This window comes from Panthera pardus, unplaced genomic scaffold (assembly GCF_024362965.1).
Source record: "Panthera pardus isolate Hobbes unplaced genomic scaffold, ASM2436296v1 HiC_scaffold_18, whole genome shotgun sequence".
In the NCBI taxonomy this organism is placed as follows: domain Eukaryota; kingdom Metazoa; phylum Chordata; class Mammalia; order Carnivora; family Felidae; genus Panthera; species Panthera pardus.
The window spans coordinates 25,950,273-25,973,482 of NW_026526743.1; the positions used below are offsets into that span (position 1 = coordinate 25,950,273).

Sequence of the window (23,210 nt, forward strand, 5' to 3'; positions counted from 1 at the left end):
CAGGTTCTGTGTCTCCCTCTCTCTCTGGCCCTTCCCTTCTCGAGCTCTGTCACTCTCTCTCTCTCTCTCAAAAATAAATAAACATTAAAAAATTTTTTTTGAAAGATTAGAAAGATTCCATTCACAATGATCCAAAAACCTGTCATCGTGCAGAACACATTATGGAATATGAGGATCACCCATTAGTCTGACTAAAGAATGAAAACATGTCCAGGCTGTGTTGTTTTTATGGTTCATATAATTGGCTTTCAATGTCTGTCTCTTCTAGTTACTAATGGTTGTATCCATTGTACTGGAAAGAAACCCTGAGCTAGAATTTCAAGACAAAGTAGATCTAGACAAACTGGTGAAAGAAGCATTTCATGAATTTCAAAAAGACGAGAGTCGACTAAAGGAAGTTGAAAAACAAGTAAGTGGATAAAACAGCCTTTTATAGAGTTTTTTCATTGTCTCAACTCTTCAAAATATCCCTAATCTCTTATCATTTAACTTACAAAACAGATTTATATAGTGCAAAATGTAGTACTCGAGGGGCAGGGAGGAAGTCTGGCTTATTTGAGGAATTAGTGGTACGTTTTAGTTAATTACTAGTCAGTTCAGCTATGAAGCTTTGACTAAAAAGAAAACTAGGAAGACATAAGTTTCCTTTATATAGTTAGCAGTTAAAATTGTTTTACCAGAAAGGAGCCATAGATTCCAGAAGGCTATAAAATTAAATTCTGGGGAGGATGGGAATGCGTAACAGGCTACCTTGGTGCTGTGTATACTACTAATATAGTCCCTTCCAGGCTCTCTGTTTAATATTTTATGCTCATCTGTAAAAAGGTTCTTTAAGTAAATAAAAATTATCAGCAAAGAGAATACTGAAAACATCTGTCTTTGTTTTATATGCTGAGAAGACGCCTTAGGAAAATGAAAGAAAAGCTCAAGATTCTGTTTTCCACAAGGAAATCTTTCTGTGAATTTATTTTCCCCCCTAGGCTGACACTGATTCTACCTGTCAACTCTTTACAAACAAAAAATCAAATGACTTGCTTACTGTTTTCCTTTGTAGGATGACATGACTTCCTTTTACAACACTCCCCCACTGGGAAAAAGAGGAACATGCAGCTATTTGACAAAGGTTGTGATGAATTTGCTGCTAGAAGGAGAAGTCAAACCAAGCAATGATGACCCATGTCTGGTTAGCTAGTGAGAAAGGTGTAAAAGGCTCTGTTGAGACATGTTTTCTAGTAGTGTGTTAAGTTTTGTGTTGAAGCTTGGTTCAGGCCACCATTAATGTATGGACTGAGTATGTTGGTGAGGTGGTTGCCACGTCCTTGGCAGAGCCACTGGACCTCTTGCACTCCATAGCCAATCTAATGGTAAGAAATGCTGTAACTAGGTGGAAAAAAGTTCTGATGATTATTATGCCAACTACAATAATAATCTTTACTGAATGATAGAAATAGTTTATGAATTGAAAGTTCACTACTGCATGTTTTATGATCAAATAACTCATCAAAATGAATCTTTGCTCTTTGGACTAAATTCCCACCTTACTGCCATTAAAATGAATTTGTCAGCTAGTGATGCATACTGGATATTGAAAGAATGATGAACTTAACTTAGTGTCATTGTTATACTAAAAAAAGATATTAAAAATCATAAAAGCAAATCTGCCAGCTAATGTTTTGATTCTCAAAAACTGCATTGTTGATGAAATTTTAGTATACAGAACTATTGTACAACTTTTACCTTATAAACATGACTATAGTTGTGTATTTGTGCTGACTTTAGGGGTTGGACTAAAATACAGTGTAATCTATACCTGATTAGACATTTTTCTTTGAGCTCTTACTAAAAATATGGCATATGTAAGATTTTTCAGAAGTATGGACTGTTAACCTAGTTTGTACTAGTAAAAAAAATTGAAAATCATTAAATTTTACTTCTGAATTAATGAATATATCTGGATATATCTTTTTGTTCTCATGTTCACGATATTAAGTTTATTACTCCTGAATATTTCCATTTAATTGATCTGGAGATAGAATGGAAGAGAATATATGGTACCTACCATTACACATATTTTGCTATGAAATTTACTTAAGCAAACTTTAGTAAAATTAGAAAATAGATTAAACATTTAAGTTTTATCAATTTATTTCCTTACTGAATGTTATAGTACAGCCCATTAGTTTGAGCCATGGACCCAAGGAAAATCATTTTTCTGACCATTCTTATTATGGAAGTATCACCAGAGAAGTAAAACTTGTTACACAAAGAATGCAGCCCATTTTTAGAGTCTTGAAAGGACCTAAGAAAGATAGGACAAGTGGCTTCAGTAACAAGTCAAATTGATATCAAATAAATGGATGTTTCAGCACATGGGAAAAATTGCAGAGTCAGGCACATTTCTCATAACTTTGAAGTGTACTGCCTGGATCTCGCATAAAAAATCATATATGCACTGGTTGGCAAAATTGAGAAGAATGAGGTAAAATCTAACCTTACAGAACATCTTAAGGAGAGCGATATGACAAAGAAGATAATTACTTCATAAATTAAGAGAGTTTATGAAAAGATAATAATGAACCTTGTTTATAAAAACAAACATACAAAAAACCTTAAACTGGAAACCCATGGAGAATTGAGGACTGACACTTCATAGCTGGAGAAACTGGAAATAAGAAAAAAAAAACCCTGGAATATTTAATATTTGCTGAAACCTAATGGAAGGAAAGTGTTGTATTTTTAAGAATTTTTAAAAAGCCTGATAAGCTGAGCAAAGTTGCCATAAACCTGTCACTGTCTTTATTGAAATCAAACATCCAATGCAAATGTATATTTCCTGAATGAGTTTTAGTTTCCTGCTTATATGTTACATATGCAGAATTCTAGTTTTCCCATGTTGCTGAAGGCATTCAGAATCTGTGACATATGTACCAACTTTGTATTTAGATGAAACTCAAAATTTATTGTACTGAAAGATATGATGGGATCAGTAATCCTTGATGTACACCTCTACAGAAGCCAATGTCTGTTTTCTTTTTTTTTTTAATATATGAAATTTATTGTCAAATTGGTTTCCATACAACACCCAGGGCTCATCCCAACAGGTGCTGTTGTCTAACTAGAGAAGCAAAATATAGTGAGAATTAGAACACAGAACTCATATGAATTTTAGAAGTCCCATTTGACCTACAGAGCTAAAATGTTTTAACAGCTGTACGAGAGACTGACTGAAAATATTAGCACATTTATCCAGGCATGACAAGATTTAAATCTGATTTAAAGCTTCCTCTATCACAATGGCAGATTCACTGTGTAAGTTTATTGTACTAGCAACGTCTGTTGGAAACTCCTGACTGAATATCAAATTCAACTACATTTCCAGAGCTATCATTTTAAGAAACATAGTGTTTTCCAGATTTCCTTCCATTTTATTTAAGTCTGAAGAAGTCGTATTTCAATTTTAAAAATCAGAGTGTGGGATCATCTTGATGTCATCCTCAATATGTGATAAACTTGCAGTGCCTTATGGACACCAAATAACATTTCTAGAACACCTGAATAAATTTAACTTTTCACCAGAACTCTAAAGAGTAGGTTCAGACATGCTTGTAGCCCTTCATGAACATGCATATTAAATAGATGGCATATAAAAGTGTAAGAGCACAGTTATGGCAGCACAGAGATACCACATCTAAATCAAGGAGAGACTGGAAGTAGCATGTTAGTATCATAAAACTACTCTATTTTAGAAACTAAAAACATGAATGAGAAATGAGGGAGGAAGAATCAACAAAACAACACCAGCAGCATTCAAACAGAGGAAGCAATACAACCTCATACCATAAACTCTGAAAAGCAGCAGGAAGACAAAAGACTTCTTGGAATTTGTATTTGGCTCCTATACTCTGGCATTCCAGAAGCTGTACAAGGTGGGGATAAGGCAAGTAGATAAATTATGAAAAACCTAATGCATTTGGAGGGAATCAGATAAGGGAGTCAGTGTCTATGGGAAAGACAGAAAATGTCCTTCCAGGGTGGAAGTCCTTCCCCTACTACACATATCACCGTCTGGCATTAATCTCCCACAGTGCTGCTGCCAACCCACGTGATATCTGTGTGAGTTAGAAAAAGGCACCCTTTTGGGGCATACTCAACCCTGTGGGCACAGGGCTAAACACCTTTGTGCAAAGGAAAAAGTCCTTTCTCTTAACAGATGTAACTCCATCCCAGGACATGTGTGTCAGAGAGCCAAGTGTAAACTGGATTTCAGTCCCCCTGTTGCCCTCTCAACTGAGTACCTTTGTGCAGTGCACGAACTGCATGACTGCCATAGTTGTGCTCCCCAAGGAAGTAAATTGCTATTGGGAGTGGCCATTTTGATTTTTCATCTGGGAGGGTGGTAGATGAAGAGCAAGGGTGACCACAATCCCCAGAACCAATTATCTATAAGAATACTAGTTGAGAACTAGTACCACAGACCCGTGTTTTGTTGCCTGAGAGGGAGCTTATGGGCAGTGGTGATTAGATTTATGACTACCCTTTTTTTTTTTTTCTGAAATTGTATTTTATTTTTTTACATGTTTCTTTTGAGAGAGAGTGAGTGGGGGAGGGGAAGAAAGAGAGAGGGAGAAAGAGAATCCCAAGCAGGCTCCATGCTCAGTGCAGAGTCCCACACGGGGCTCAATCTCACAAGTGTGAGATCATGACCTGAGCTGAAATCAAGTCAGATGCTTAACCGACTGAGCCACACAGGCATCCCTGAAATTTTGTTTTAATACTATGAGACCTGAATTCACTCTGCCTAATCAAGGGCATATCCCGTTTCCAAAGATGGTGCCTTATAGTATGCGATTGTTCCTCTAAACTGGGTAAACTTAGGCACTTACTTACTGCCTGAGAAGGAGGACTCAGCTGGAAATAGCTAGGAGAGAACAAAAGAGCTCAGATTGGGAAAAGGTTCAGAATACTGCCCACACTGTATCCAGGTGCCCACAAAGTTGCTTGTGCCAATCATGAGAAAGAAGGAAAGAAGCTACCTATAAACTATGTAAAAATACTATAGAAAAAAAAAAAAAAAAGAACAGATACGGAACTCTTTCTCTATGCTCAATGCTCTCAAAGAAATTAAAGAGAAAAGGAATTGATGAAAGAAGAAATCAAAGACAAAATAAGACAACAAATAAGATAGAAAAATAGAGCTGACAAAACAAGTTTCATAAATTAGAAACAGCAAAGAACAAAATATACATAACTGAAAACTGAATTGCTGACATACAGGGAGAGCTTGAGATAATTCAGTCAAATACTTATTGAGCATCAACTATATGCTGGACACTGTTCTGGCATGGTAATGAAAAAAGGACAAATTTCCTCTCCTCGTGGAGTTTATGTTCTAGTTGGTGTTGGGGACATAGTAACACATAGTAATAAATGCTATGAAGAAAAATAAGACAGGAGGGGAAGAGAAAGAGTGACAGACATTACTAGTATCCCTGTGGCTGTGGAAAGGTCTTATTTCATAAGAAATAATCAGAGTAGGGGTACCTGGGGGGGCTCAGTTGGTTAAGTGACTGACTTTGGTTCAGGTCATGATCTCGCAGTTCAGGGGTTAGAGCCCCGCGTCGGGGTCTGTGCTGACAGCTCAGCCTGGAGCCTGCTTTAGATTCTGTGTCTCCTTCTCTCTCTACCCCTCCCCAACTCACACTCTGTCTCTCAAAAATAAACGTTAAAAAAAAAAAGAATCAGAGTCACTGATGATGGAAAAGGATCTACACGGGGGTGGAGAAGGTTGATCCAACATAAAGAAAATTGGTATCCATGGGTACAGAAAGCTACGATTGACACAGAAGAAAAAAAAAAATTCAAAGACAAAAAGTTTTTCCTAAATAAGGAAGAACTTTCATTGTTCTGGAAAAATTTGATGCAAAATGAACAACACTGACACATCTTGGAGAAGTTAAAATAAAAAAAAAAACATCATCTTCTGGGGCTCAATTTCAAACCAGTTCAACGTCACACAATAAGGGTGGTCTAAGATTTTTTTTCCCACCTAGTTGTAAAGGCAAAGAATTCTTAAATATACAGTAACTCAGGAATCATAACACTGAGAATCTTTCTTGAAAATAACACTTGACTAAATCCAATAAACCAAGAGAATCAATGTGAATAGTGCAGTAATGGAGAAAACATAATAAATACATAAGAAGTACTCATAAATTGTTAATCCATTAAAATATAAAATTAACAGTAATAACAAGGCAATTTACAGTTATAGAAAAGAGTCACCTGAAAGAAAAACTTTGCAATTTAAAATGATGTAACTAATGGACTGGGATGAAAATCATACAGAAGGCTAACAAAACTCGGTAGGGGCTGAGAAGGAACTATAAGTGAGTTAATTTCCTTGTTTTTCACAGAAAGACATATTATTCACTTCATTTTTTAAAGTTAATAATCAAGAAATAATCAAGAAATAAAGTTTTTTAATGTTTACCACTTGAAATACAAACAGTTTTAAATTACCAGAAGGTGCCTGGTAGGAGGGGTGGGTAGCATTCAGAAAATTAACCATCTAGCAACTAGCAAAAGATAGAAAACAAAAATGACACTGTCCAGATCCCTTATCATTGCAGCTCTCCACTTTAATGTCAGACCACTTTTAATTAAAAGTAAAAAAGCATTACATTTGTACTAGAATTCAAATGGCCTAAATCTGTATGCAAAACCAAACAACATCATGGCAGAAATTTCTGGCCATCCATCAAAATCTATTCTCCACTTCCATAGTAACAGAATTACAGTTGTGCATATATGGCTGCTCAGATATACCACACATTCTATTACCCCACAGGGTATGTCCTTGTGACTTTAGTGGAATGTTCTTTAATGAGATATGAGCAGAAGTAATGCCACTTCTAAGCCTGTTCCATAAGTCTCCATGCTTGCCCCCTCTACCCTCCACCCCCTGGCCCTGTGCTCCTTGCCCATTCCTGTGGGCCGGGATGACTTCGAACAAGGTTAATGTGGTAGCCATTTGTGGAAGATGGCCAAATTGCCTCCATGTCAGTTCCTGTCTAGTGGTGGGCCAGTTTGTACCCCTTCACTCCCCACTCTGCTTACTCTAACACCTGTCATTGACCACTGAGCCAGCATTCTGTCAGGACACAGAAACTATCCCAGTTATTTAGACAGAAAGAATGTAATGTAAAGAATTGTTTAACCAAATATAAATGATGAAACCAAGTATGCGTATGAGCCATTATATTTATTCTAGCAGTTCACTCTAACCAACGGCAAGATACATAAAGTATCTGAAAATGCAAGGAGAAACAAAAACATAATCAGTAACTTACCTATGACCAATGAAATCTGAAAACAAATAATGATAGCATAGGAATAATATAATCACTAATATATAAATATTTAATCTGTATCCAAACCACTGTGATTATTCCTTCTAGTTTCCCTGAAACATTTTGAAGCTGACCTTATTCCAGCTGCCAAAGAAAATCTCCATGCATTTCAAAATTAGAAATAGTGAAGACTGCATTCTTATGTCTGGCAAAAGAAAAAAAAGCCACAGTTTAATAACCAAAATAGAAAAGAATAAAGCCAACCTCTGGTAAATTTTGAAATTCTAAATTGAAACCAAATTGAAATTTCAGAATATCAAATTACTACATATAAGATGGCTATCACCATATTCAGACAAAAATTCATGGTTCTAAACATAGTACTAAATAAGATTGAATGGGGGTTAAATACCACAAGAAATCTTAAAATTAAAGCAAAATAAGGAAAGCACAAGAAAGAAAATGATCAAGTGAAACTAATTCAAGAACAGAAAAAAAGAATAAATCCAATAGCTGGCTTAAAAACAAAAAACTTTAGATAACTATACCACCAGTTAGCCTAATCAAGTAATAATAGGGGCTAATAATAGCTTACATTTCCTGAGCACGTAATCTACCATGCATTGGGCTTAGTTCTTTATGTTAAAATGTAATATGCATATAAAACATATAAGCATATAGTGCTATATGTATATTATGAAGTAGCAGCTATTAGTACCCTCATTTTACATATGAGGAAACTGAGGAACAGAGATTAAGCATCTTTTCCAAGGTCCCACAAATTGTAAGTGACTGAACAGAGTCCAGGTCACAAAATTAGAATTTAGAAAATTGAAATAATTATTTCACAAATGTGTAGGAAATTAAAATTTTTTTAATGATACATATTAACATTAGAAAATTCTCAAATTTGTAATATGACTGGTTCAAAGATGCTTTATAAAGAAACAAGCTCATCTACTTTTTTCCCTAGCCTATGCCCACTTTACAACAGCATTGCTTCCTCTGTGATGTGTAAGGTGTCAGCTGAACAACACAGTGGGAACACAAGGGAGCAGTTTTTCTAAACTGCTGGAAACCCTGCAGCTCTGAGAGAAGTACATTTACACTGGAATCTGCCTTAATCCTCCTTCCTTGCAAAAAGATCATCTGAGACATATCCATGTGACAGAAAAGGCAGGTCCTAGTTACAGCTTGCTGAAATCATTGAACGGTGCTAAATAAGTACAAAAGTTCACAGCATGAGTGTATTTCACTTTCTTTTTGAGCCCACAATAAAATGAGAACAAAGAAATTCAATAACATCAGTCACTCACCATCAAGTGTCCACCCTGCCATGTTCCTGTGTTTGGTAGAGAAATACAACATGAGGTGGGTAATTAATTCTCCCAACTTGTGCACTCAGTACAGTGAACTACAAGGGCAGGTTTAAGTGGCAATTTTGGTTCAAATACTGGCTGAGCCACCAGTAAAGATGACAAGTTCATAAGGGGTTTGGAACATTTAGAGAAGTGTATGTTTTCTGAGTCTGAGAGTGGGTGCTGTAATCAGAAATCTTTCATGCGGCACGCGTTCCCAGCTCTTCAGATTCAATTGTTTTTTGATGGAGATACTGCAAATTATGAAAGCACAGATCACGCCTTAGAAATTTGGCAGCACGATGAAGTTTTCCTTCTGGTCAACTTCATGCACAAGTCTGGGCTGAAAAGAAGCAGGATGATTCCACCAGAAAAGAAATGTTTGAATCTGATTTTTTCTACTACTTCCTTATCCTGAAAAAAAAAATAGGAGAATGACTTTCCAACCTTTGAAATCATTAATCTACCCTCAATTAAAGAGACTCTGTTTCATTTAAAAGACATTTTTCTGGTTTTGCTTTAGTCAGTGTTTCTTATTGACCTATGTTAGAGGACAAAGTGTAGTAGTAGTAGTCAAAATTCCTTGACTCATGTTTATTTTTCCCCAATTTAGAAGTTCACGATTGCCAATTTCATCCTCATGGTCAATATTAATTAACATTCACCTTGCACACAGCCATTTCCTGGTCTCCTGCTTAGCACTGTGAGAAAGGACAAAAACTGGGAATCTGAGAACTTGGTCTCCTGCCACCGGTCTCTCATTTTCTGGATGTTGTGGACCACTTGACTTATCACTGATGCTCTCTGAACTTCAGTTTCCTTCTCTTTAAAGTGACTGAGTTGGGCTAGATTTCTGCAAAGCCCCCTTCAACTTTACCATTTTATCAAATCATCTTATATTTGTGTAACTGTGTGCATCCCCTTTCCTTTATACCTTCACTCCCTGTGTTGCTAGGTGCTGTTTTTCAAAGAGCATCTCCATTCTCTTGCCTTAAATATCACCTCAGTCCTTATAAGTCTCATAAGTCTCTCTAAGGTACTGTTATTACTCCTATTTTACAGATGAGGAGACTGCATAATTTCAGATCTGGGCTCTTATCTCACTACATTTATTTGCCTCACTTTCTTATACAGCTGGTTTATTTTATTTTTTAAGCCATCTGTCTGTCTATCTTTTTTACAATAATGGCTAAGAAAAAGCAAGTTGAAACAGTGTCCTCTGTTGATTTGGCTTCTGCTCCATTACATCCCTCCTCCTCACATTAATGGAGCCCCCAGGCCAATTAGGGGTAACTGGCTCTCTTTAGAACCCAGGAGACTGGAGCTTATCTCTTGGGGGGGCGTACTTCCCTAGTCCAGAATTCCCACGGACTGGTACATTTGATTGACAGGGACAGCAGAGATTGACATCTCTTCCTATCTAAAACTTAAAACCTTTTAAGATCCATGGTCTCATAACCAAACATGGCTTTGATTTAAACTATGGCTTTTATATGGTGTGAGTAGGAGGTGATGAGATAGAAGTCTTTCTTTTTTTTTTTTAAATATGAAATTTATTGTCAAATTGGTTTCCATACAACACCCAGTGCTCATTCCAACAGGTGCCCTCCTCAATACACATCACCCACCCTCCCTCCCACCCCCAGCCCCCATCAACTCTCAGTTTGTTCTCAGTTTTTAAGAATCTCTTATGTTTTGGCTTCTACCTGTACCCTTTCCCTGATCCTGGTGAGGCCCGACCTGGAGCTGAGACTCCTGCTAAATGTTCTCATACTCCCATATGTCCTTTTCAGTTCTTTTGTTCTTCCTGGGATCCTCCCCGGCAGGGGATGTGGGAATCACTTTCTTACCCTAGAACTATACCACTGCCAAATACTTGGACTGTATCCTCCACTCACGCAGTTTGAGGTCTCAAGTCTAATTACCATTCCCTTCTAGCCATTGCAAAACTGAATGTAAACACTTTGTTCATCTTGTAAATAAACCTTCAATGACTCTCTATTTTCTGACTTTTTTAGTCTGTCCAGGCTTTACAGTCTTCAAAACAGACACAGATGTGGTCTCCTTGTCTGATATATACTTCCCGTCCTTCTCTCTTATTTCTTTCTTCCATCCTCATGACCCCTCCTCCTCCTAATAGTCTCTGTCTCGGCATGTCCAAGGATGCCACAGATTCCACACAGTTATAGAATATAGACTCTCCACTGGTGCATTTATTATTTCATGAAGCCAATGCTTTCTTTAGATGGAATATAAGCCTTCTGCATCCTAGCATTCAGTAAAGGCTGAATAAATTGGGTGTCTCCACCCACTGCCAAGTAATAATAAATTTATTATGAATGGGATTTTTTCCAAAGGGAAATGTTACTGTCTTGCTGTCTGAAAATAGGGACTAAGGGCTGTTTTTGTAGTTTTATATATGACTGTTCAGCAAGAGAGAAATTCAGTCTACCTGTACATGTTTATCTCATCTAGAAAATTAAAGGTAAAAAAATGTAATCTCAGTGTTTATGAGAATTACTGATGAATGACTATAGTCATCTGAAAGCAAAAAGCTGAGAATTCCAACTTTGTAAAAATAGCTTTAGATTCACATTCTGAAACTGGAAGATTTTACACAAATTAATAATACAAGTGATTTTTCAACTTCTATTGAGCAGGGAAGTAAATAACTAGAACTAGCAGAGTCAGCAGTTAGTTAAGTGGTTCTCCCAAATGCATCAAGTGCAGGGCCATTAATTTTCTCTGTTGTGGAGGTGGAGGATGATCTCAACACAATTCCTTCTACTTTTGGCCCGGTGCCCCGTATCCTTGACAAGAGTTTAGTTGGCAACGTTTGGTTAAAATACATTATGCCAGTGAATTTTTCCTTAGATTCTTTAACTAAGAAGAGACCCAAGGCAGCAGCACATAGTATTAGCTGGAGCAAACTCTTGCTTTTGTCACTTGCTTTACTATGAAGTGGAGGGAACACATGTTCATCCATAGGTCTTGGCTCCTCTCTCCTCATCAGATGCATGAGGGAAACCTCAGAGGGCCACTGTGAGGAAAAAGTGGGGTGATAAATGAGAAAGTGCACTGAAAAATAACACTGTAATATATAGCATATTGTCATTGAAGTTTTCTGGGTATAAAACAACAGGTCTGCATAGTAGTTATTCCATTACACAACTTATAAAATGAAGTTTCAACTATGTACAGGGAGACTGTTTTGTTGCACACATGGGAGACTGACTTGAATATGCCCATTTGGTACTAGAATAGTGACTACATAGGCCTTTGGCCCAAAACTCCCATGCAGGCCGGAGGTCCATATGAATCTTTGCCAGATGCTTCCAACATAATGATTCATGACAATATTAGCCACCTGTTCAAGGACCTTTCCCAGCCACCATCTCCTTTTACCCTCATAATCACTGGGCCTCTGCTCTGGGGTGGTTCCCCTCCTCCTAAAGTGGTGGCCCAACATGGAGCCCAGGTCTCACCACCATGCAACCACACTGGAGTTGCCCCAAAGGCCATTCCACCTGAATTCTGTGATTAGAGAAAGGGGGCAGCTGCCTCTATCATAGTTTAGGCCTGAGGTTTTATGAATTTTGTAGATCCGAGGGGCAGCAGCTATTCTTCTCTGTTGCCACTGTTCCATTTAGTGCCTATCTTGTTGCCTTTGGGCAACACTGATGCAAACACCACCTCTCTGGAGTGATATTATGCTCCCAACTCTCCTTTTACCACTTATTATGTGTCAATTGGTCTGCCCATGGGACCTGGCCATTTGTTATCATCCTGAGAAGGTGAAGGATGGACAATCTGAACTCTGAGAGCAGGAAGAATGGTAAAAAGGTGCTTTGACATGTGAAGTGTATACTGAGGTCTCAGCTGTGCAAGAGAAAGCCTTTGGGCAGGAAGCAGAAGTAGGGTCTCCTATGAGGTTTCGGTTTCCAAAACACATGATTAATGAGTGCACATTCATGCGTGCGTGTGTGTGTGTGTGTGTGTGTCTGTGTGTGTGTATGTGTGTCAGCAGGGAGGGGGGTGACAGGCAGGAAGAAATCTCATCCAACAACCAGTGCATGGTGAAGAGCAATTGATACCCAATGAGGCTTTTTTAGAATGTCGTTTTTGCTGCCAGCGCAGCATGGCTCCATCTCTGGCTATAGCTGAAACCAGGGTTTGCCTCAGGCTTCTCAGGACATAAGCAGGTTTCTCTTTCAACCCCAGCCAACCCCTGCAGCTATGCTGGGATCTCACCCCTCTGGTGTTTTTAGGCACTTTACCCATCAGTCATCTCCTTTCTGTTCTACTCTTTACTGAATCCTTATTAACATTAACATTTGCTTACATTCTCCCAGCTTACAAAAACCTTCCTCCCTCACCCCACATGGCCCTTCATCCACATAACCTTTCTTCTCTTCGCTTCCCATCCACAAACAAATTTCTCAAGACAATATGCACATATTCTATTTTTTCACACTCCTGTCTCAGAAATGACTCTTACTAAGGTCTCCGATAATTTTCATGTGACCAAGTCCAAAGGACATTTTTTTAGGCTTCATCCCTTCAGCAGTGTTTAAACAACCTCTCCTGCCTGAAAGCACTATCTTCCTTTGGTTTCCAGGTCACTACATCTCCTGGTTTACCTCCTCCTCCCTGGAAGCTCCTTCTCAGCTGCTTTAACCAGCTCATCCTCTTCTATCCACCAGGGGAATGTTGGCATTCCCCTTTGGCTTCACCCAAGACCCCCTATTCTACTCTGTTGTCTCCTCCTGGGTGGTCTTGCTTGTAGGACATCAATGGTCCAGAACCTACTATACGACAATGACTCCTGTGTTTATATCTTTAACCCAGATCTCACCTCTGACACCAGACCCATATTCAACTACCTACTTGACAGCTCAGTCTATGGACACTTCATCGTCAGTATATCCAATATCAAACCTATAATGATCTCTCTCCCAACTCCTAAAATCCTGATTTCTTCCAGTTTTCCTTCCATAATCCATATACCCAGCCACGGAGGCATCATATTTGGAATTCATCACAACCATAGTCAGTTACTAAGGTCTTGTAATTCAGGTCTCAATAGACCTTATATTAACTCACTGCTCTTGTTTCCTTTGAGTTAGGCCACCATCATCTTGTAGCTGAACTAATGTGATACACTCTTAACGAGTCTTCCTGTTTTCTCTCTTGCCTTCCTCAGTCTATTTTCTAGCCATCAGCAGGGGATGTACTTTTGGGAATGAAAATCTTAAAGGGGGCTTGGGTATTGAGGGGAGAGCAGGGAGACTTGAGACTCTTAAAAAGTAGAAAACCAATTGTTCTAAGATAAAATTCAAAATTCTTTTTTGTGTTTCTCAGATTCACCACAAAGCCTTTCTCCTGTTTTCTCTGCTGCCTCCTCACTTCACTCCTTTTGTCAGGCTCTCTCCTATTCAGCCATCAGCCCTCAATTCAATTGTCATTCTGCAGGAAGCCTTCTTGGAGCCTCAAGACCAGAAAGCTCCTGATGTTTCATGCTTCATTCTCTCAAAGACGTAGAAGTAATGATCACAATTGTAATTCAATAATTGATGAAGGGATTAGCTCCTTAAAAACCTTACGCTATCCTAAAAAAACCTATTGTGGTGATGGTTGAACAACTCCATGAACATATGAAAAGCCATTAAATTGTACACCTGAAATGTGAGAATTGTACAGTATGTGAATTATATTTCAATAAGCAGTCTTTAAAAAAAGCCTTACATGAGAATGAAAGCTCTAGAGGAGGCAGGAAACTTGTCTATCTTGTTTATCATTGAGAACCTGGCACACAACAGGGTGCCTTGCACATAGTGTGTGCCTAAATATTGGTTGAATCGTGGTGTATAGTGTGAGTGGATACTAGGGCTGTTCTTCTGAATGGGTCTGGCTTTCTAAATGTTTTGTGTTTTCTTTAATTTGGGAAAGAAAGGTTGGCTTTGATCTATTCCACCCTAATTATTTTAGTACTTTTTACGTAAATGCCCTTAGACCTCTGTCACGCAGCAAGGGGAAGCCGTGACCCTGAGTTTAGAGGTTCCAAGCCCATCAGAACCTGGAGTTTTTGCATTTCCCCTCTGAAAGCCTGCGCCTGGTAGCACCAGGCCAACCCTATACCTGCAGATATAGTGAAATGGTGTCAGGTGTCTCAGTCCTCCACACAGTGTTCTTACCTACAGTTCCTAAGGAAACACAGCTGATTACTGTCATTATCATTACTGTTTTACATCTCCTGACCGGTTTCTTTGTTGTTTGGTATGGCTCCACAGAGGTGCCACACACATTCATGTCAACACTGAGGAAATTCTGTAACCAATATAAATCAATCACAGAGGGAGCCATCAGAGAGAATTCCGACTGACCAAAGACCCTTCTTTCTACAAAGCATTAACCTTTATTTATTTTAGAATTATTCTAAAGGGAACCAAACACAATGAGTCTGACCCCATTTGGTTCCATCTCTTTTTACTCTCCTTTCTCTATCACTGACTCCAGATGAAACAAAATATGCTCCAGTGAGCATGCTCATAGTTTGCATCATAGCTGGAAAAGCTGCCTTGTGTTCCCTGGGTGAGCATGTGGCAGCCTGGGACAACACCAAAATAGATGTGTAAGAAGAGTAGGTAGGTAAGTGTACTTCAGAAGGAGATTCCAATTGCAATTTTTCTTTTCATCACAAATCCCTTTCCCAAGCAGTGCATCACTCTGACTTTGAAATTACTGCCTGTGCAGACTGCCTGAGACCTAAAAGACTTTCCAACTGAAGCCCCTTGTGGCTTGTTTATGTAGGATATTAATGGGGCTGATTGCAGGATGCATCTTTGGGTAAAAATACCCACCAATGAATGTAATAGTTCTGGGGCGGGAAAGCTAGAACTTCTGGTTTTTTACTATATAACAATTTCCTACAAATTACTTCTGTCTTCTATCAAATGCCATCCAGGAGCACAAGGGTTGGGGGAACTGGAGTAATGACTTTGGTCAAGACACATGCAGGAGTCTCCATACAATACTGCCAGATTGGCATATTTCCACATGTACTTGCCCAATTGCTGAGATCTTTAACGATTTATTTCTAGATTTTTAATTGTTGTGAGTCTCCTAACAAAGTCATTCATTCATTCAAAAATTTTGATTAAGCACATTATAGGCACTAGGGATCTAGTGGCAAACAGGACAAGGGAGGTCTCTGTCCTCAAGGAGCTTACATTCTAGTGTGGAGAGACAGAACAATAAGGCAAGAAATACAATAATGTCAGAGATTAAGGATAAAATGAAACAAAACCAGGACAGTGATTAGAGACTTATGAAGGGAGAAACAATATTTTAGGGAACATCAGAAAGGCTTCTATGAGCAAGTAGAATTTGAACTAAATGATGGGAAGGCATCAGCCATCCTGATTAGACAGAAGAGCAATTCAGGAGGAGGGAACTTCAAATGCCAAGGTCCTGGGGCTGGAACATGTTAGTTGCGTGCATAGAACAGAAAGAAGTCCAGAGTTGCTGGACCAGCGTGAACAAAGGGGAATGGGTAGATGTGAGTTTTGAGCAGGGCGGAACTAAATCAAGTGGGGACCCTGCAGCCCTCAGCTAGGGGTTTTGTTTTTAGTCTAAGTGCTGTGGGAAGACATTGGACAGTTTTAAGCAGTGAGTGTAGGGGATGATGTGAATGCCTCGGAGTGAAGAAGAATTTGGAGGACTCATTGCAGCATTGGAAACACAGGCACAGCCCCTGGTAAGGCCAAGGCCAGTTGATGTTTGTCCAGCATCTCAGCCAAGGGCCAGAAATACTAGCTCTCACTAAACCATCTCCTTTGGCACTGGTTAACCAGTTGGCCTTTAAGTTGAGACTAACTTTAAGAAAACGCAACTAAAAATCTTGTGTCTTTAGCTGTGTATTTCATCAGTGCCCTCCATCCTTTCCAATTTGTTGTGGCAACTTATATTGGATTCCCAAACTCAGGTGCTATTTCTTTTTAATGAAGAGGCTCTGGCCTTAATTAAGATGACTTGGCCATATTTGCAGAGTTAACATTCTACCTTTAAAACCGCTGTCACCAAATTGCTGGGTGCCTGAAGCCAGCCAGCCACCTCCAAAAGCTGCTTTTCTCTATGCCTCCCTGTCAGGAGATGGGTAAACACCTAAGGGCTTCTAGGGACCTCTTATTAAAGTGCTGGACAAGGCTCTTCTGTGACATTTGTCATGGTTCTTAGAAGCAGAGAATTCTCAATTAGCCATGTAGTCTGCTTTTAGAATCTAGTTCAAACATCATATCCTCAAATACACTAAATTATAATTTTTTTTCTGCCGATTACAGATAAGAGATCCAAGCATTTTAAAACATATTGCTCTTTTCTAGGGGAGGAATAAAAATCTTTACACTTAAAAATTGCAGCAACCAACCATCATGTTTTTCCTATGATGTAAAGGAGCACATCCTTAAGTTCTTCACAAATAAAGGTACTGTCTGGGTCAGAGTGGAGTGTGGGAGGTGAAAATGGCTGCATGATGAATTTTGGTTCCACTTTATTCTCTGCCTACTTGTGATTTTCAACTCCCACTAGTGTTTTCCAGTAACCTAATACTGAATTACAGCATTCTTTTCTTTAGCAAGGTCTCTTGACAGTTAGAACTAAGGTAATAATAATGGGAGGCAGGAGGAGGAAATGGATCTTTAACCAACTTTTATGGTCTATGATAGATGGAGAAAGTAGAGCACGTGGTTAGCTTTGAGTGAAGCCCAGGGACAGGGTCCGGTAATAGGTCTGACAATTTTAAAATCTATTCTGCACATTAAAAAAAGTTAATCATCAAATTGCTTTCATAATAGTCCCTCAGAAGCAAGACATGATTCTGCCAATTTTTCAAAGAACCAGCAAGGAGGCTTTGGTGGCTAAACTCCACCACTGGATCAGAAGATGGCACAAGAGGGAAGGACAGGAACTCAGACGATGGAACAGCAAAAGACATCTGTCTCTGCCTTTCTTAGGAGTCTTTGGTCAATGTGAGTGGAGAAGGTGTTCTCTGGGTATGGCCTCTCCCAGCTAAGGAAAGCAAGACATGCTGTAGCAGGGCTTGGGAAACTTCAGTGCCCCCTTTCCAGACATTCTCACCCATATAACCTCATTGACATGGATTCATCATGCAGGCTGCCTAAGGGCAGAGCCAAGAGGCAATTTCCACCCATTTGCACTTTGCATTTTCATCTTCAAAACCTCTCATTTCCACTCCTCCCAATTACCTCTTCCCACCAGCTTTGCAAACCTGAGTTTTATCTTTTAGGCCCAACTTGCCTACAAGCATCATATCCAACCAGTTCCCCTCCTGCTCAGAAACATTTCTTGAATCCCCACTGTTTACAGAATAGGGTTCAGACTTACTAAATTGTGTGTTGGAAAAGTCCCAAAGCTGTACTCTGCAACTGACTAGATCTCTTCTAAGGGGAGAGTCCTGCAACCCATTTGGTCCAGAAGCAGAGTGAAGGGACTGTCAAGACCACACCCGTCCCTTTGCCTATGGGTACAGATGATAGGAAATATTTATCTCCTTTTCTATGTTGCAGTCTTTAGATTTGTTGAAATGTCAACTTCATGAACACATCTGGGTTTCTCTATGTATTTACCCATTTCCAGATAAATTCTGAAGAGGCAGAGGGAGAGCATGTACAAACACATTACACCAACTCTTTCTCTATCCCTGTTTGAGGCTCCTCTCTGTGAAATAGGAAAAACAACACTTAGTTCAGTGGCTTGTACATGAAAGTGACACTCTGTCATATCTGGTCCCAACACTTCATTTTATTCCCCTCCACACCCCCTCTTACAGCTCTGTAAGCTCTGCAGTGCCTAGAAGGGTGCCTCACATATTAGTAGCTTAGTACTCTGTGAGAGACAGCGTGATGGGGGAAGAGCTGAGAGAGAATCCCAAGCAGGTTCCACACTGAACTCATGAACCAGGAGATCATGACCTGAGTTGAAATCAAGAGATGCTTAACTGACTGAGCCACCCAGGTGCCCCAATTCTGATGTCTTTTACTCACTTTGCTATGGGATGTCTTTCCTCAAGGTCTCTCCACGAAAAACCAAAAAATGCATCTCTCCAAGTTTTGCTGTCCTGCTTATTTCTGATCCATTAACACAGAATGGTCTGCCCTATGAATGGCCGCAGTGGCCAGGCTGCCATCCTTCAGTGGGTTTCTTAGGGAGTGGGGAGTAATGCCATAGCAATTTAATTTCGTCTCTGCTCCCCAATCAGATGTGGCAGATGGCTGGCCCGGGGAGCCAGCAGATCTAAATTGAGTCTCTTACAGCACACCCTGCGTTCAAGGTTCATCTTGTTCAAGGGTACAGTGCAAAGAACGGAGTCTCAATCAAAGTGAAAGCCATAGGTGATAAGGCTTCCACTTCCTCCAGCTCCACATTCCTCTGCCTCCAGCTCTACATTCCTCTGCCTCCAGCTCCAGCATTACCAAGAGCACAGCTCTGCCTCTGATAAAAAACAATAACAAAAACAAAACAAAACAAAAAACCAATAGACCAGACTTCCTACCCGATCCCTCCTGCCTGGTTGAGTTTGGGTGGTAATTCCCATTTAATTACTGCTTTATCACCATCATGGCAAATGATCTCCAGTTGCTTTTCACATCCATCTGTTGGAAGTTGCTTTAGCTAAAGCTCTCAAGCTACTCCAGTAAGGGATTGAAAGGAGATTAAACCAAGGAAGATAATATAATAAATAATAATAGCCAGCATTGACTGAATATGTTGTGTGTCAGGTAATGTGCTAAGTACTTTGCATGAATTATTACTTAATTGAATCCCCCTTGCAACTTTGTAAGGTAGAGGGGAGTATCTCCATCTTAGTGATGAAGAAACCAAGTCTCAGTTCCACAGCTGAGGGGTTCCACAGGTTCCGCAGCTTTGTCAAGGTCATAGAGTTATAAATGGTAAAATTAGAATTCAAACCCAAGTTGGTCTGCTTCCAGAGTCCATGCTCTTAATCATGTCTCAGTTTTCTGGGAAGAACTGAACCCCAGACTTGTTTTCTCGAATTGTCCAACAGCATTTTCTTATTCTGCATCTTATCTCTTGCCTGTCTGTCCCAAATTATTGACCCACTCTGAACTTCAAGGTCTCCATATAGAGTGGTTAAAAGTAAAGGTATCACATGCACTGAGTGTTTTGTCAACGTTGTATCAGCCAGAGCAGAGATTCAGAAAATGCTACTTACATTTCTCAAGAGGAACCTCTACATGGATACTTCGTTTTTAAACTAAAACATTTAAAACATTTGGATGTTAAAATGTCTCTTGGTTTAGAGACATTTGGATGTACACATTCTGTGAAAGATTCCTTTTACAAGTCACTTTATCCAATGTAAAGACTAGTCTTGCTAATGAATGATGTCAGTGAAGTAAGCTGTTTCCTCTCGAAGATTTATGTTCTAGTAGCCAAGGTGAGTCCACCCAGCTTGGTCAGCCTAGAGGGTAAGAAACAATGAGAGGCCAGGTGTGATTTCACAATGAGGCATTCATGGGCAGCTTCACATTTACCTTCTTTGGCTGAACCACATCCTCTGCTTGGTGAAGACCATGCAGGAGAAGAAGAACCTTGTTTCACTTCTACCCCTCATACACCTAGGAGCAAATTGAACCCTTTGTGATTAAAGCCTATTGAAGTCCTGGGGCTTCCTTCTTTAATTTTATTTTTCCTCCTGGTTTTCTAGGGGTTTGTTTCAGGAGAGGCTTGAGAAATCATGCAGTGTAATTGGATGATTGGTGTCCTTTAATTAAGGCAGCGAAATCTGCAGCACATTTCAGGTTGATTGTAGTAAGGCTAGGCAGTTGTCTGCTATATAAAGCTCAGAGAGGCTTATTTTAATAACCTGCGAGGTGAAATTGCCATCTATAGTTTGGTCTGTGCTGTTAAGACTATGGGGTTACATTTGTATGTAAAAACTAGTGAGGCTTCTGAATGATCACCCCTTAATCTAGCCCCATGTGGGTCCTGTCTTAATGAATTATGATGACCAGTTCCTTGGTAGTCAGGAAATTGTCATTGCATGGAATTAAATGATCTCTTGATAAATTTTAAATCAGTCTGGTTTCCTTCCAGCCCTCACAGCTATCCTCTCTAATCATGCAGTTTGTGCCTAGTTGAATATTTAACTAATTTTACTACTAGATTAGAGCACAATTCGGGAAGTTAAGAAGGAAAGTATCCTTAAAATTCAACATATTCCTAGCTCAGATGTAAATTACTTTTAGATTACTTGGTATTTTGGAAAATGTGCTACAATTGTATTGAAAACCAAATGTGCAAAGATAAAGTTTCCCTTAATTTTAAAAATAAATGCTCAGAAAACTTGGGAGTATAGATAATTATAAGATATGTACATGGCTAGGGTGGAAGTAAGTACTATTTTATCATGGTGATACTTATGCATCCAGATGGCATCCCATAGAAAGCTTTCTAAGAATTGGTATTGACAGGAACTTATAAAAAAATGCTTTTGTTGTGTATCCTGATTCACATGTCTGGGTTGCTCTTGTCTCATTGGTTACACTTGGGACCATTTCTTTCTCTGGGGGCTCACCTATCCCAGATTATGTCAGCTCAAGATAATGTGAAGAAATGACAACAGTGACCTACCTCTCAGGAGATAGGGATGATTCAATGAGACAAATATAGCATTGTCACTGTGTGTGTGTGCATGTGTGTGTGAGAGAGGATAAATAAACAGATATCCAGGACATACCTCTAAAGATATGTATTTAATAAAAAGGATCCTGCATACAAATGGCCAACAGATACATGAAAAGATGTTCAACAAAATAAGATACCACCTCACACGTGTTAGGATGCCTCTTATCAAAAAGACAAAAGATAACAAGTGTCAGGGAGGATATGGAGAAATGGGAACACTTGAACACTGTCAGTGGGAATATATATTGGTAGAGGCGTATAGAAAACAATATGGAGGCTCTGAAAAAAAATTAAAACTAGAATTATCAACATAATGATTCAACAATTCTATAGATTACCTCAATGTTCACCATGGTAAGTGTAGTCACCACACAATGTTATTATAATATTATTGACTATATTCCCTATGCTGTACTTTTCATCTCTGTGACTTATTTATAACTACAAGTTAGTACCTCTTAATCCCCTTAATATGTTTTGCCCATCCCCCTCCACCTCCCCTCTGGCAACAACCAGATATTTTTTGTATTTAAGAGTCTGTTTTTTTGTTTGTTTGCTTTGTTTTTTAAATTCAAGTATAATTAACATACAGTGTTATATTAGTTTCAGGTGTACAATATAATGATTCAGTAATTCTACACATTACTCAGTACTCATTATGATAACTGTACTCTTAATCGCCTTCACCTCTTTTACCTATCCCTCCACCCACCTCCCCTTTGGAAACCATGAGTTTGTTCTCTATAATTAAGAGTCTATTTTTTTGGTCTCTTTTTGTTGTCGTTCATTTGTTTTTTTTCTTTTTACATTCCACGTATCAGTGAAATCATATGGTATTTGTATTTCTCTGACTTATTTCACTTAGCATTATACCCTCTAGATCCATCCATGTTGTTACAAATGGCAAGACCTCGTTTTTAATGTCTGAGTAATATTCCGTTGTGTATGTATAATATATATAGTATCTTCTTTATCCATTCATCTGTCAATGGACATTTAAGTTGCCTCTATATCTTGGCTATTATAGATAATAATGCCGCTATAACCATAGTGCATTAATTATACTTAAAAAAATTAAAACTAGAACTGTCATGTGATACAGTAATCCCACTTCTGAGTATATATCCGGAGGAAATGAAATCAGTATCTTGAAGAGATATCTGCACTTCCATGTTCAGTGTAGCATTATTCACAATAGCCAAGATATGGAAATGACTTAAATATCCATCAACAGATGAATGGATAAAAAAAATATGTGTGTATATGTGTACACACACCCGCACACTGGCATATTACTTAGCCTTAAAAAAGAAGGAAATCTGCCCATTTGTGACAACATGTGGATAAACCTGGAGGACATTATGCTAAGTAAACAAGCCAGACACAGAAAGACAGAATCCTCTTGATCTCACTTATATTTGAAATCTAAAATAGTGAGACTCATAGAGGCTGAGAGAAGAATGGTGATTGCCAGGAATTTTGGGGGAGGGGGAAATGGGGAGAGGCTTTTCAAGGAGTGCAGAGTTTCAGTTATGCGAGATGAATAAGATCTGCAGAGCTAATGTATAGCATGGTGACTATACTGAAGTGTATATACTGAATAGTATACTGAAGTGTATATTTGACATTTGCAGTGAGGGAAGACTTCAGTGTTCTTCCCACATACACAAAAGAAAATGGTGACTATGTGAGGTGACATGTTAATTTTGATTGTTTGTGGTGATCATTTCACAGTATTCACACTATATATCAAAGCATCAAGTTATACACCTTAAAT

General features: G+C 38.9%; 1 protein-coding gene across 5 annotated transcripts in view; it reads left to right on the plus strand.

Annotated features, from left to right (window-relative positions):
* Positions 1-1,944, plus strand: part of PHKB (phosphorylase kinase regulatory subunit beta) — a 258,770-nt gene extending 256,826 nt beyond the window's left edge. For all 5 annotated transcript variants that reach the window (XM_019456029.2, XM_019456030.2, XM_019456028.2 and 2 more), the window contains 2 exons: positions 269-409; positions 1,055-1,944. In XM_019456029.2, coding sequence (XP_019311574.2) covers positions 269-409; positions 1,055-1,192 — 279 coding nt within the window. In that variant the 3' untranslated portion in view covers positions 1,193-1,944. The remainder of the gene's footprint in view (positions 1-268; positions 410-1,054) is intronic.
* Positions 1,945-23,210: the final 21,266 nt, after the last annotated feature.